Here is a 15,461-nt window from a genome sequence, read left to right as displayed (position 1 = left end):
AATCAATCTTTCTAATGCATGTGACTAATATCAAACAAATAGTGAAATGAGAGTGCTATAAAGCTAACTGATCATGTACATAAAAAGAGCACAAGGTTATATCATATATGTGCTCATCAAGAAGGAATAACTAGCTAGGACTTACATGAAGCCGGCTGCCTCCTACCTTAATTGACCTCGGTCGTTCGCAAAAAGGTTTTCAGTCGCGGAGAAATCTACATGTTGGGACTAATTGGGGTTTGCATTTCATGAAACATACACAAATGGAGAGGACAAATTAGGTAGCAAGTAGAGGAAAGGAAACCTTGATGCTTGAGCTTGGATCCCAACATGAAGGATCCCAAGGAAGGGGAAGAGGGGGACATCAAATGGGAAATGGCATGCATGGAAGAGATTTGTTGGACAAGCCAAACAATACATTTAGCCTTTGCCATAAAAAGTTCTCCTTCTTTGAGCAAATCCATGAGTTTGTTTGAGGGGACAAGAGGCAGGATTTAAGGTATAAATAAACTATATAGTATTCAAAATATAAATATATATATATATATATAAAAAGATATGGAGAGAGAGAGAGAGAGAGAGAGCCTATTGGTGATTGGCATACTTGGGACAAGAGCACAAGAAACAAGAAGTAAAACCCCCTCATTGGAGGCACAAGAGATGCAACCTTCACTAATGTAAGCACAAAGTGGTGGCCTTTTGCAGAATAAAAGGCTCCATTTCATGATTATGTTACACCCTACAAGATGCCATTCTTATCCTAATTAACTAATTTGCTTGTGGCTAGTGGTATATAGATAAGTTAGTGTGGACCATCATTAATTAGTTTAATTAATCATAGATATAATAACACCAAATCTATAGCACCCAAGAGGCAAGTTCTTGATAGATAAGATTAATGCACCTAGTCATTTTTGTATTATTATAGCACAAGTCATGCAAGCATATATATATTTATATATTCAAATAATGTCAGTGTGGATGAGTCATCTATTATTAGAAAATACATGAGAGAAATAAACAAATCACCAATTGAAATTAAGCATACAGAAAGGAAGATTTGATTTCTATGTTCCAATATTTGTAATATGATAGAAAACATCAATGAAAACGCATAAAAGGTTAGTTAATTAATTAAGTTTCATGCACTATTAATGGTTTAGTCCACAAGTTCCAAAATGCCATGCAAACGTGCAGTAGCTACATCTACTACATTCTTCAAGAAGGAGAACAGGAGAATTAGGGTTAGGGTTTATGGTTGCTAGCCAAGTTCAGATATTTATATATGACAATAACAACAATATATATGCTAACCTACATATTAATTAATTAGACTGATGAGTTTTTTGCTACTAAAATCAAAAAACCCTCCTCAATCATCAAGTCAATTAACAACTAAAAGGAGAGAAGAATTAAGCTAATTAATTAATCAACTTATTAATTAGAGAGATTAATAACTTTGCCTTCATCTTCTTTCTTTCTTTCTTCTTCTTCCTTCCTTCCTTCCTTCCCTCATGAATTGATTTGTTGTCTCTTCAGTTGTGATAATTTTCTTCGCGCATGGCTTTTGCTAATGCCATGAGGAGACGGAGAAGAGCGCCTTGTTCTGCCAGCCCAAGAAGGCGGCGTCGCGCGCAGCTTGGAGCTGGTATCCTTCCGACGGGTAGTGTAGCCGGAGGAGGAGGCGCGCCTGTGAAAGAGCGAAAGGGCTGAGAGGGCGGTTGCGGAATCCGGCGGCGCGCATCGCCGCCTCCCACCGAGCGAACGCCTCGTGCCGCACCGTGCCCACGACGACCCCGTTGATTTCCTGGCCAAGCCACACCTGCTCCACCGCCACCCGCTCCCTGCTAGTCGGCGGCAGAGTCGCTTCCAGCGCCTCGAACACCGCCGCGTAGTAGTCCATCGCCTCCGCGAAGCGCTGCAGGAAGACGGGGGAGCCGTGGCTCGCCTCCCGCTCCGCCACCGCCACCACTGCTGGGTTCGCCCCCCGCACCGCCGCCATGAACGCGCGCAGCTCGCCGCGGTCGTCGTCCTCGTCCTTGAGCAACTTGTGAAGGAAGAGCACGCAGTTGACGGCGAGGGTTTCCCCCGGGCGGAGGTGAGAGTTGAGGTTGAGATCGGCGGGGACGGCGGAGTCCGGCGGGAGAAGCAAGGGATGGAACTCGAACCGGAGGTTGAGGGAGTCGGCGAAGGTCTGGAGGCGGCGGCCGGTGAGGCGGAGGACGTCGAGGCAGGTTCCGGTGCCGGTGATGCGGATGGCCGGAGGGGGGTTCTCGTGGTCCGCGCGCTCGGCGATCGCCTGCAGCAGCGGCGGCCACTGGAGGCCGTGGGAGGTATCAAAGTCGAGGATGTGGACGCAGGGGCTACCCTCGACGGCCTCAAGAATCGCCTGGTTCGCCGTCAGGTGCGCGAAGCGCAAAAACGGCGTGATCTGGTTGAAGGCGAGGTAGGCCGACTGGACCGCCTCCGGCGCCGAAGACCGGCGCAGCCGGCCGTCGGCCCGTATCGACAGCGCGAGCGCGAACTGGTGCGCCAGCCGGTCAGCAGCATCCCCAAACGGGGAAGCCGTCCCGAGTAGCAACCCCACGGCGCGCTGCGCTGCGGGGAGATCCCCGCGGCCGACGAGGTCCGCGCAGCTGATCAGAAGCTGCCTCGCGGCAGGGTGGTGACGCTGGTGGTGGTCCTGCTCTTCGTGGGAGGACGAGGACGCCGAGGACTTGAGCGAACTGAGCATGTCTAGCCTAGCGATGGAGCTACACCAGAATTGCAGCAGCAATAATAGTGAGTGGAGATTGAAGTGAAATGGGAGGAAATAGAGATTGGTTTGCTTTAAAAGGACATCTGAGAATGCAGCAGCTTCCTTGACAGGACATGATCTGCAAACAAAACACAAGTGTGGGAATGATAGTCGCCAAGTAGTAAGTAGTATACTATACTTGTTTTAAGTCTCAAGTAACAGCTGTAGCAGTAGTAAGTAGTAGATGGACGAATGCAATATAATGGTGGTGGAAAGGAAGAAAGAAAGACTTAAAAGATGAGATGAGATGAGATGGATTGAACTAGCAGTAGGAGTAGCAGCAGCAGCAGCAGCAGCAGGGAGTAGAGACACTGTTCACCACTTGTCTTTCTTCCAAAGTGGGGCAATGTGGCAGGGTGGGGAAAAGTTTATGCCTTTCTTGTCTTTTTTACATGGACTTTGGTGCCTTGAGCTTGGAGGGGGGGACTGATTTGTTGTCAGCTTAGGAATGATAAAGGGTCTAAATGAAGAGAAGGCAGGAATCTAAAACATTCTAAAGTGACCTGTAACATAAAGGATAACATTGTATACTAAACCCTGATCATCATACACTCCTAGTGCATCAAAAGCTAGCTGGGTCTGATCGCTTAATTACCCACGCAAAGCTTTTAATGTACAAATTAGACTGTTGGAGCAAGCAATCTCTCTGGCTTTGATGGATGGAAAAGAGGGAGGAAGGGGAGGGGGATGGGAACAGCTAAAGGTCTGGCCACCATCACACAGACGAGCAGTGAGTTCTCACATCACAAAGAGGGGAAAACCAAGAGGCATCTCGGTACAACTCATTAGCAAACAAATGAGATATTGCAGGGAAGGGGGAGAGGGTGGGAGAGAGAATTCATTTGACAAAATGGATCGAGGATGGAATGTTTCAGGAAACACTCCTCCGAATAAGGAAACTATTGCAATCCCCCCTTGCCACAGTACTTGATTACCACACTCATTAACATTTAATGCCCTTGTGCATGCATCTCATGCCCACCTCCCCCCTTGCATGGCACCAACAGGAACAGCAAGGAAAAGATCTCCTCTCTTCCCTTGCAGCACTTGCATATGAGTGAGAGAGTGAGACAGAGGGGTTTGGAGTTTGGGCTTACTTTTGCTAGCTCCCACTGTGTTATCCAAGAAGCCAAGTGGTGAGGACTGAGGAGGAGATCTTACTAGTGGAAACTGAAGAGCTCTAATCCCTAAATAGGAATAGAATCTGGTGGCCTGATCAACTGCATGCATCACAGCTTATGCAAGTAACATAATAAAAACAAAATGCCCCCAAAAATAAAAATAAACTAAGGAACAAACATAACTTGCTCGCTGCCTCTTTGCCAAAACTTACCTGTGAAATGACTGACAAGCTCGAAGGTCCAACTTTTTCCTCCACGACGGGATGAATTATATGGTTGGGCATTTAATAATGAGAAGGAAGGGAGGAAGCGAGAGCAGGAGTTTTGAGTGGAGTTCAAGGCAGGAAAAGGTAACTCACTCAAGAACACATGGGGACCAAAGGAGGACACCACTCTATCTATTATTATGAAACAAAAACCAGGGAATTAATTAGGTGGATATTATTATGAGGAGAAATTTATACTCATATGTCCGCAAGAGGACCCCACTTTTTATTGATCTGTCACACTCATCACAATCTATATATATATATATATATATATATATATATATATATATATATATATATATATATATCCAAAGAAAAAAAAAATCAAAAGAGGCTTTTCCTTATTTATCTTTAAGTTAAGGCATCCTCCTATTTCGGTAAATTTTTGTTCTTAAAAATAACTTTTTTTAATATTATTATAGCAACTATGATTCATAATTATTACAACATAAATATTTCAATTTTGATCCATACTAATAACATCATATTGTAGCTGTTATAGTTCATTGTTAATACAATATAAATATTTCATCTTTGATTTAGATCAATATTATATTATTGTAGCATGTAGTTACGAATCGTAATTACTATAATATAAAATATTTCATGTGTAGTAACACTGATCAACATTATATTATAATTACTATAACTATTTAATTGTAGTAATTTTTTGGGATTATAGCTGTCATAATTGTATAGTTGTAACAGTTATAATCATATAATTGTGATAATTATATAATAACTATGATCTCATAATTACTACAATAGCTTAAAAATATATAAATATTTTTAGAAATAAAAATGGATTGAAGCGGAATGGGATGGGATGGGATGAGATGATAAATCAAATAAAAATGTTCTTTGATTTTTTTTTTGCTCGAAAAAATATAGTATTTTCTTCTTTTATAAGATATTTAAGGGGGGAAATTAATATGGGGAGGGTTATATAATATTATTTTATATGAAAATCTCTTTCATAACCGTTAGTTTCTTGTAATTCCGTTCAAATCTAATGGTTATGAAACAAGTCTTTGTATTATTTTATAAGAACTATTTTGTATTAGTTTTGTTCTATTTAGAAAGTGAGGGGAGTAACATATTCTGTTGGATTGGAATAACGATTAGTAGGCATTTTTTTTTTTTGTTCTTGGGTGATATTTATGTAGATTTCTTTGTAGAAAATATCATTAGAGGTGAGGATCAATTGAACATCGATATAACTCTTAAGTTGCATCGGTGTGCAATGATTTACTCTTATGTTGTTTTTTTATTATCTAGATGTCTAGTTCTTGCAATCCAATTAATCTTGAAAGCAATCGTTCCGACCTCATAAAAAAAATTTATCTATCCCCAAGGATAAATCACAGAAGCACAACATCAAATCATCAATGGAAAAATTCACTCTTATGTTGTGAGTATTAGACATGGTTATTTATTTTCAATTACAAGCTTGTAGTCGTTTTGTCATCAACTTTTAAAATTGCAAGTCTTCTAAGGTAGGAACAGGGAGAGGATGATGATCGAAGTAGTACATCGACCTCTGTAGTTGCTTAAAATGATCATTTAAACATGTATATTTGTGTAAATTTAAGGCAAATTCAATTTGATAAAAATTAGTAATAAAACATATACTCATGTTAATTTTAAACAATGTGATGGATAATTGCATCAAATATGCTCAAGATTTGAAGTGTTTTTCTCTCTCATATACATATACATGGAGGATAATGCCTCATCAAACGGCTTAAGAGGACACCACCATCTCGATCTTTAAAATATAAGACAAATTTTTCTGATCATGCAAAGTGAAGTGTCAATGAAAACCTAACATAACCATTAGCTTTATCTTCCACTCATCATCCACCTTGGCATGACATAATCTAATGGTTAATTAATTGATTAGAAACAAAGAATGTTTTTATTTATTTTTCTAGATTCAAGCTATTTTTTAATGTTATACTAGTAATCAAATGCTTTTCTTGTCAAGAGACAGTGATATATATTCCCTTGCCACTACATGACAAGCTAAGCTCTACTTGGGACTTCCTCCATTAGACCTTACTCTTAAAGTTCTTGTGCCATCTCCCCTTCTCCTTCTTGGCATTGCTCACTGATATGATCAAATACCCATCATTGGTAAAAAGAGAATATATATTTAAAGTTTACCAATCTTATTTTATTTGTCTAAAGTTCATTAACAATTTAATTTTTAAATGATATCCTTGTATAATTATTAAGAAGAGTGTGTGTTAGTGATTACACTTTAGGAATCAATCTAGAAATATGGCCTAAAGTTATTATGAAGTGCCTAAACAATAGTCTATTAAAATAATAGAGATTTTTTTTTGAAAAAAAAAATATGAAATCCTTCTGAAAAGGATGAGGAGGGGTGTAAACTATAACCACAAAATATGATCTATAAGTGCCTAAAAGATATAGTCTCTTATTTTTTTTACAACAAAAAAAATATTACTATTAAACTATAACCTTAGTTTGTAGACATTGAACTTGCTTACACCCTCCAACTTCACTAACCCATATCAATTTGATCTTTGCTTAGGAATGTTAACATCAAAGTCAATTACAACATCATGTTCCAAGAAAGGGAAGGGTAATTCTACCCTAGAGTTCCCTTCTCTCCAGGAGTAAACAGATTCTTAGTAAAATCCTTAAACTATAATTTTAATTTGTTTGCCAAGATACATGTAAATAGACACACTAATAAATAAAATAGAGTCCCCAGATACCAACCGTGGCCTCAATCTTATATATTTATGATTATTTTACAAAAACTGGCACACAAGAATCTTCTCCTCGATGTATAAAATTTACAAAGTTGTACAAGATAAATGTCTTGAAGCTTCATTACTATATATTTGCTATTAGTCATCTCTCTAAAAATAAACTCACTAATTGAAAGGACAAAAAAGGCCTAAAAGTTATCAATCCTCCTAAAGGATGATTAAGGATTGATGCAACTCAAGAAGATTCCCCTTATCACCTAATGAACCATGTATTTAAAAAAAAGGCAAGTTGTTTGTATCCACCACCTCCCATCTAGCACGCTGCCCATCATTTCTAGGAGTACTTTTCCTCCAATTCAATGCCATTTGCAGTATTAAATCCGCAGCCTCAGGTGTTCCAATGGCCACCAATGGTGGATCAGCATATATACTAGTCTAGGGATGGCAGGTCACGTTTCAGATGCCATGGATCAAGCTGACTGTGACAGTATATCTTTGTTGGGAGAAAGAAAGACTACAAAGAGCAGCACAAAGTGATGTGAGTGGCAATAACCACCACTTTGGAGTATGTTAATGATCATTTGCAGTGACAGTGAGGGCATTTGAATATGAGATACGAAAGTGGGGAAGATGGTTGTGGATGTGAATGGAGGAATGATTGGGCTTACATCAGTCCTCCAATTAGTTTCCATGATCCCTTGTGAGATTCTTATCCCAAGATATGGATGCTTCGTGACTCTACAAAGATAACATTTCTAAGTCAAACATTAGTTGCACTGAGCAATAAGAGGATGTGAAAAAGATACTTCATTATAAGAACAAATATGTTTTTCTTTTCCACTTTACCTTATATTTGTAGAAAGCTTCAGACTTCAGACCCCTGGATTGATTTGAGAAAAGTAAGCATAAATTTTAGATGAAGTCTTCTGGTTTAATCATCGAAGACGAGCGCACACGAAATTAGTAGTTAGCAGTGGTTAGCCATCATGCCTCAAGCCTCAATAACAGGAAACAAATGCTTCCCAGTTCTTGGAAGCTATCGTTGCCGCTGCAACAGCTAAAAAAGCGCAGAGCTTATGCCCAGAAGCAACAACTCATAAGACTCTATCAGAAAATCTGAAATAAACAGAGGAATGAAATGCATTTTTTTTTTCATATTGATGAACTTACATAAACAAATAAATTGTAGGAAAATGTGAATAGATACAAGCCGAGCCAGAAAGGTTCTGCTTTACAAAACTTACGAGGCAAGCCAGAAAGCTACTAAAATTTTCAGCAGCAAAGTTAAGACAATATACATCTGGAATCAACAGAAATGTCTTGTCAGGTAATAAAATAAGACCAATTGTTAGTGCTAATAACTATCCCTGAAGCTTCTTCTCTTTAGCTCTCCGATGTAAAATGATCAATTCACTCAGAGATACTTCCATATAAGAAACGTTTTTTTAATTCATGGAGAATACCAAGGCACATTTGCTCAACCTTCTTCATGTTACAAATTAATCAATCAAATGTCTTTAGGTGAATAACTTTGCATTGATCTTTCGCCAAGTGGCTTGACAAGGAAGCTCTGAGTGGCATTATAAGAAGCTGATTGTTTGATATCCATCTGCATTGAATTTAGGGGATAAAGGCACCATCTAGTTCCTAATGAAATCAGAAGCTGAACAACGTAGTCATACAAATATCGCCTAATAGATATACAATTTGCGGGAGCAGTTATCTCAATGCTTTCAAGATGACGGCGGGTGTTCTCCTACTAAGTTTTCATTGACCACATTGTTGACATTAATCCAGCCGCTTATGCACCTAAGGAAAAAATCATCACTGGGCTACCAAGTGGTACTAAAGTGGCATTCAATCCCTTCTTATGATATTAGAGGCATTTGCAATAAAAACACTTTAAACATCTACATATCATTTAAATCTACTTTCACTTTATCACTTATTGAAACTTCACTTGATTGTTCTTGGATATTAATATTTTTCTCATCGTGTCCTTTCGAATAACTTTTACACATCAATCTTGTCCTTTCTAATAACTTAACACATCAATCTTAACATTCACCACTTTACTGTATGAATTTTTGTATATGTCATGTTCTAATAGTTAATAATCTAATCCATAGAGCATGACAAGTCATACCATAGTCATATAAAATTTATCTTTTAATCTAAGAAACACTCAACGATCACAGAAGATTCAACTATCTACTTATTCGTTCTATTCATTTCATCAATACAGTGACAACAATGCAATGACAACAATGCAATGAGTTCATGAATTGTAGTCAAGAGTATGGACCAGAAATATATCAGTGTCTGAAAGAGCAAAGAGTTGAATCAAATTTCCTAATGCTGCAAGTTAGATTAAAGCATTCTTCATCATTTACTTAGTTATCTCTCTAATTCCATCAGTCTAACTAGGCTAAGGTACATGCAAAGGAGAAGATATCAAAACCATATCTTCCAACAGTATTTAAAGTGTCTATCCTCCAGTTCAGGTTGTTTCTAATAAACAAACTGGCTTTCAATGGCTTAGGGTGGATAAGATTTGCAACCAGGACTCTACGAGTAGATCAAATTCACTGATAACTTTTGGAGGATAGATGAGACCATAGGATGAGAAGGGGAGCAAGACATGCCAAACGACACTTGGAAATTCATTCTCAGTTATACTGAAACAACTCAAAGCAATTTACTCTGATGCTATCTCATATGCTTTCCCCAGGCAATGATACAACGGTTAGATCTTTTAAACGGTTAATCAAGCATCCAAGGGTCAAATCCTAGCTACGGCGTACTGTAAGGATTTTCCTCTAGTAGGATAACAACTCTAAGAACATTGACCACTTTGATGGACATCTACGAGCACTTCCCGATTTATTCTGATGGCTAATAGAAAACTTCCACGGGACCAGACCGGTCATCTCCAAGATTAGTCGGGTCGAAGAGCTGGATACCTAGATTATCAAAAGAAAAGAAAAAAACTAGTAATGTATCAATGTATTTCACATACTATATACTATTCAAATTTGAACCTGATTTTAAGCATGGTCCTGTGGTGAAAAAGAACATTTACTAATAAGAAAGTTTAGCATTGTTGATTAAACTGACAAGAAAAGCAGTTTAAAAAGGATATATGTGTATCAATGCCAGCAGATAATGAAAATGTTTAAATAGATTTATCTAGATATCATAATTGCTAATTGACACAGTTGAATTCATACATTGTACATTTAATAAAGCTACATGCTTGTATGCATGAACATGTGTTTCATTAACATGTTTATACTGAAAAAAATCAGTCCCTGAAATTTAACTGGAGTAAAAAATTTTCCTTCCAGATGTTTCAAATATGCTACTTAGGAGTTAACTCCTTAATTTTAAGGGATTATCTAAATTATGCCCACCGTAAAAACTTCCAACTCTTTATAGACTTGATTACTTGATTAAGATCAACTTATCTATAAAGGTCTATCTTACCTTAAAAAGTATAACCAATTTAAAAAGTCTCTTTCATCTCTCAAAGCTATAACAACCTTTTAAAGAGCTTTTAAAAATAAAAAATATAGATTTTTTAAGAATATATAGTTTTAAATTCTAAAATTATAAAGAAAATTTCTAAATTGATATAATATTTGAACTATGTCATACTCCTGACCATAAAGAGAACTTACTCCGTCCAAGTTGGGTTTTTTTTCCAATAGTTGTTTCCAAGTATTAGTTGTAATAGACTCGTCAAATATATTGAGTATTTCAAAATTTCTTCTTAGGCAGCATTCTCAAAAGGTAAGAATTTGGTGGATTTTCATCTTTGTTTTGTTTCTCAAGAAACCAATCTCTATTATCACCTTTGAGCACCCTTTCTACTAATAAGAAATGGTTGTATCTTTTGCCTCATCCTGAAGTTAGTTAAGCTTGATTTTCATGACACACAGGAAAGCCTCTTTGTGGTCAAGAGATGACGGTAGCTGTGGTAAATCAAGACAAGGCAAAGGGTAGCGTAGAGTCATTGAATATGTAGGCAGTGAGACACTGAAAGACTTAGGGATGATCCAACGTGGGCATCAAATGACTACAGGTTCCCTCTGAACAAGAAGCTGAAGATCAAGTCCTACTTCTACCTTGCGACGGCCTAACAAGTTCTTTAACTCCTTCATTCTCATTACGTCTTCTTTAACTCCTTCAATCTCACAATGGATCGGGAATTGGTCTCAAGATTGAGACCAGTTGTCAATCAGCCTGTACAGACGAAGGCAGGGTACATGCAATGTACCAGACAACAACGAGGAGATCTAGTCAAAGCCAAAATTTGAAGTGACGAAGGTCTCAAGTGGGTGATCTCAATGGGCCAACTAGGCCTGGGTAATGCTAGATCCCACCCTTGATACAGCCTAAAAGATTTCATTATTAAGCACGACCAATTCACTTTAAAGAATATTATTAAACTAAAGATAATATAATACATACAATTCTAACCCCTATTATGAAAACAACCACAATAATAACAACCAAGTTTATCCCCTTTTATGAAAGCAAAATAAGATAAATCATCTAAAATCTTAAACAAATATATCATACTTTCTAAAAGCCTGATTTATTTTTTAAAATTATAACAAACTTTCTAAATTTTCAGTTTTCACAAGATTGAAGGTGGCAACACAGTAACAAGAAGATGCAAGAGAAGTTGTAGGCCTCTACTTGTTCATGCGTCGTGCCTACTTGTTTGATCCCTAAAGGCGGGAAGACCGATGATCATGTTAAATTATCAGGAACATAATGCACGCAGATTCAACATAACCAGCCAGAAAGATAAGTTAGTATTGCTTACTCTTTCACATCAGGAATAGGTGCCCTTGGTTATTGCTGCCAAGAAATGCAGGTAATGAAGTGTTCTCAAATAAGAGGAATAAGCATACACAGAGCAGCATTTGTTGATTGCAGTTCATTTGCATGAGAATCTACAAAAGGTGATCAATTGTTTAAGCAAACAAGCATTGAATTTAAGGCACATGTATTTGATTGTAATAGTACTAGACGAACAGAAAGTTTAGGGCTATAAAAATTGCAATCAACAAGGTCACAGCTTTGATTGATCCATGGAGCCTAAACCAACAAGAACCAAAATGGGATCCATGACAAAAGAATTCAGAAATAAAGTTGTAAATACAAGCAAAAATGCACAAACTTCCAGGGCCTCAGACTAGCGACGGCATGGAATGGGGTCTGCCTTCAGGAGCAGGATCATCGTTTCTGGCAGGTGGGAAACAGATCACCCAAAATGAGCAAGATCTTATTGAACTCCAAAAAGGTAATGGCTTAATTCTATGTGTCAGATCTAAACATTAAATTGTGTCTGGTACCGATCTAGTGAACAATTAAGTTTCATTTTTCCTAATTCATCTATTCAAAACTGAATGAAAAGTTCATCAATATGCACACCAATTTGGAAAGAACCCCCAGCAATCCTTTAATTTATCATCTCTATTTAAAAAATAATTCTGTCTAATTCACAGGGATTAACAACAAAGAAGAGCTCTGCAAACTCCCCAAGATACAACTTTTAAATGTAGAAGCAGAGTAAATGCTACATTGTATCTGTGGATCAAGAGGTAAATGTCTAAATTTATCCCTTTAAGATGTCAAAATGGCAATGGCACAGGGTAAGCCTAGCAGTAGGCTTAGTCGACTTGAGAGGTAAGATTGACGCAGCAGGTGCAATGCTAACTCAATGTCTAACTCAATCTAGAAACACGCAATCATTTATGATCTGGAATGCACTCGACGACTTTTAGCCCAGATCCTCTAGTCCGCTATTTGCGGACTAGAGAAGGGGCCACTTGCATGCATTGGTGGGGAGTAATGGCCCCCACCTATTTGACACCCTCCTTTGGTCGGCAAAAAAGTGGACCAGAGTATCCACGTTTGACGACTTTGAGGCCTCAGTTCAGGTAGTTGAAGACCTAATTTCTGAAAAAAAAAAAATGGCATCTTTGTAGCTCTGCGATCCCTTGTAGATACCTGTCACTCAAACATTATAAGCTTAGGTAAAGGAAGCAAATTCGGATCATAATTAGCAGTGGATAATACCAGTAAATCTTGTTGGCCAAAATCTAGCCAACTAGAAATCTCTATCTTCCCAATTATAATACATGCATGTACATGCATGTAATTAATATATACATATGATATTACTAAAATACCCATGTATATGCATACATGTATATATTCTGGCTGGCCAGATTCTGGCCATTTAGCAATGCCCAATACTAATATAGCACAGTTTGCTGCTCATCGTTGGAAGAAGAAACACCTCAAAAGAAACAATAAAATATGAAACGTAAAACAAACGAATGATGATAGCAAATGTCTCATCGAGAACAAGGCTCCTCACTGGAAGAGAGCAGAGAGGAAGATGGTGTGGTGTCACCTCATACACAGTGACAATTGGAGAGATTAGCTATTCGACGCAGGAAAATTCAAGAACCCTAGATAATGAAAAACTCAAGTTTTGATAACCAGAGTTGATTCAAGAATCGTGAACCCAGTGGAAGAAGTCATTTTATTGGTGAAAAGAGCAGGCTCACAGCAGCGACAAGGATCAATGCCACTGCCCACACCAATTAAACTTACCATAGTATCAAACATCCATGAATAAATTCATTAAACAAAATGGAACTTTCAAACGGAAGAATGTCAAATCTGATAAAAAAAAAGTAATCTTTGATGGAAAAACAAGGGTCAAAAGAGGAAAAATATCGTTCATTTTATTGCAAAGGAAAAAGAAAGGAAAAGGGCAAACTAGAGTTGAGTGTCTGTAACAATTGTAAGAACATAAACCAGAACACCAACTTGAAATACTCTAAAGATATATCACTCGCCATCAGCCATTAACGGGAAGCTAAGAAACTACCAAAATATATAATATAATTGTTGAAAAGCACCAGCGTCAAAGAGGAAAAGCAATATTTTTAAAAATGGGAAAATAACAGCATCGATACAACAGGCTTCAGTGTGTGTAACAACAATAGTAAGATCATAGACCGGATAGCCTCACTGAAATCCGCTAAGATCTTAGAGATCGTTCATCACAAGCCAATTTTGATCGTAGATATCGAATAAAAAGTAAAATATTAAACTAAGTGTTTGGACAAATAATTACTAACAATGTTGATCCATGAAGAAAACAATGGCATCAGGAGAAAAAGAGAAGCATTTTTTGGAAAAGGACAACGACCAACAAGAGATCAGGCTTCAGTGTGTGTAACAACAATAGTAAGATCATAGACTCTAAAGCCTCAACGAAATCCGCTAAGACCTTACAGATCATTCATCATCAGCCATTTTTATCCAGCAGACAAACAATCCATGAAATGATAAAGAAAGGAAGCAATAATATTTTTTAATCATCTAAGAGACACCAAAAAACATGGCAAATCAATTTTTTGCGTGAAGAAACAAAAGGGATGGAAAGAGCTTCAGTGTGTGTAACAGCAATTTTGTGATCATAGACCAGAAAGTCTCACTGAAATCCGCTAAGATCGTAGAGATTATTCATCATCAGCCATTTTTATTGACGAGAAGAAATGCACAAAAACATCGACGAAAGTAACAAATTTTCATCAAATAAGTAAAGAAACAATTTTTTTGAGAAAGGAAAGCAGAAATGATAGAAGAGATAAAGCTTCAGTGCGTGTAACAACAATGTTAAGATCATAGACCGAAAAGCCTCACTGAAATCCGCTAAGATCATAAAGATCACTCATCAAAAGCTACTTCTCCAGCAGAAGAAGAAATCCATGAAACGATCAACGAGGTTACCAAAACCAACATACCAACAAACAAGACTGAGATTAAAATCTGATAACCGAATCGATGCGAAACCTACGAGCTGCAGTAGCTGCAAACTGATGAAATCGATATCCTCCGCTTTCTATATATAGACTCGAGAGCGAAAGATAGGAAACCGATTAGGGTTTGGTGATGGAACCGTCTCAGCCGTCCTATTTATTGGGAGAACCAAGACCAAATCGGTTAAAACAAACTGTAGTTGCTTATCCTTTAATTAATTTTAGGAAAAAAGCTTCCCAAATTATTATATATAGCATATCAACTTTTTTTTTTAATTTTGAATTAAAAAATAATTAAAATATTTTTTAAGATTTTATTTGTAGGATTCAAATTATTTTTTAAGCTAATTTTTTTTTAAAAGATTTTATTTTTAGGATTTAAGCTTCACAATTGATTATAATGTTTAGTTAAAGGAAAAATTAAAAATAAAATAAATTTAAGTATTTAGGGAGTATTGTAATATATTTAGGGGATATATTAATGTATTAGGGATTTATATAAGGAAATGTTGATTTTTTTAGTTCAAAATCTAAAAAAAGTGTTTTTTAATTTTGAATTAAAAAATTAATTAAAATATTTTTTTAAGATTTTATTTCTAGATTCATGCTTCTCAATTGGATTATAATTTTTAAGCTATTTTTTTAAAAGATTTTACCGATTATAGTGTTTAATTAAA

At 37.1% G+C, this 15,461-nt stretch overlaps 1 protein-coding gene, 1 long non-coding RNA gene and 4 other non-coding genes across 8 annotated transcripts; all 6 read right to left on the bottom strand.

The window, feature by feature from the left end:
- Nucleotides 1-1,319: 1,319 nt before the first annotated feature.
- Nucleotides 1,320-4,294, bottom strand: LOC122051378 (protein MONOCULM 1-like). The gene is made up of 2 exons (XM_042612533.1): nt 4,131-4,294; nt 1,320-2,876 (listed from the first exon to the last, which is right to left on the bottom strand). The coding sequence occupies exon 2, from the start codon at nt 2,732-2,734 to the stop codon at nt 1,571-1,573; it is 1,164 nt and encodes a 387-aa protein (XP_042468467.1). The 5' UTR covers nt 2,735-2,876; nt 4,131-4,294; the 3' UTR covers nt 1,320-1,570.
- A 2,686-nt stretch (nt 4,295-6,980) lies between these two features.
- LOC122054659 lies at nt 6,981-14,947 on the bottom strand. Of its 3 annotated transcripts, none has more exons than XR_006132838.1 (4): nt 14,823-14,947; nt 11,766-11,895; nt 7,778-9,894; nt 6,981-7,669 (listed from the first exon to the last, which is right to left on the bottom strand). It is a non-coding gene; the product is annotated as an uncharacterized LOC122054659 (long non-coding RNA). The 3 variants fall into 3 exon arrangements; XR_006132837.1 differs by having other exon boundaries at nt 14,770-14,918; XR_006132839.1 differs by having other exon boundaries at nt 7,778-8,740; nt 14,770-14,914.
- On the bottom strand, nt 13,939-14,032 carry LOC121995033. Its single transcript, XR_006115831.1, has one exon. It is a non-coding gene; the product is annotated as a small nucleolar RNA R11/Z151 (small nucleolar RNA).
- LOC121995054 lies at nt 14,184-14,277 on the bottom strand. Its single transcript, XR_006115834.1, has one exon. It is a non-coding gene; the product is annotated as a small nucleolar RNA R11/Z151 (small nucleolar RNA).
- Nucleotides 14,408-14,501, bottom strand: LOC121995046. Its single transcript, XR_006115833.1, has one exon. It is a non-coding gene; the product is annotated as a small nucleolar RNA R11/Z151 (small nucleolar RNA).
- Nucleotides 14,616-14,709, bottom strand: LOC121995039. The gene has a single exon (XR_006115832.1). It is a non-coding gene; the product is annotated as a small nucleolar RNA R11/Z151 (small nucleolar RNA).
- Nucleotides 14,948-15,461: the final 514 nt, after the last annotated feature.

Source organism: Zingiber officinale, chromosome 1B (assembly GCF_018446385.1).
Source record: "Zingiber officinale cultivar Zhangliang chromosome 1B, Zo_v1.1, whole genome shotgun sequence".
NCBI classification, from domain to species: domain Eukaryota; kingdom Viridiplantae; phylum Streptophyta; class Magnoliopsida; order Zingiberales; family Zingiberaceae; genus Zingiber; species Zingiber officinale.
This window is presented reverse-complemented; position numbering and strand designations above follow the sequence as displayed.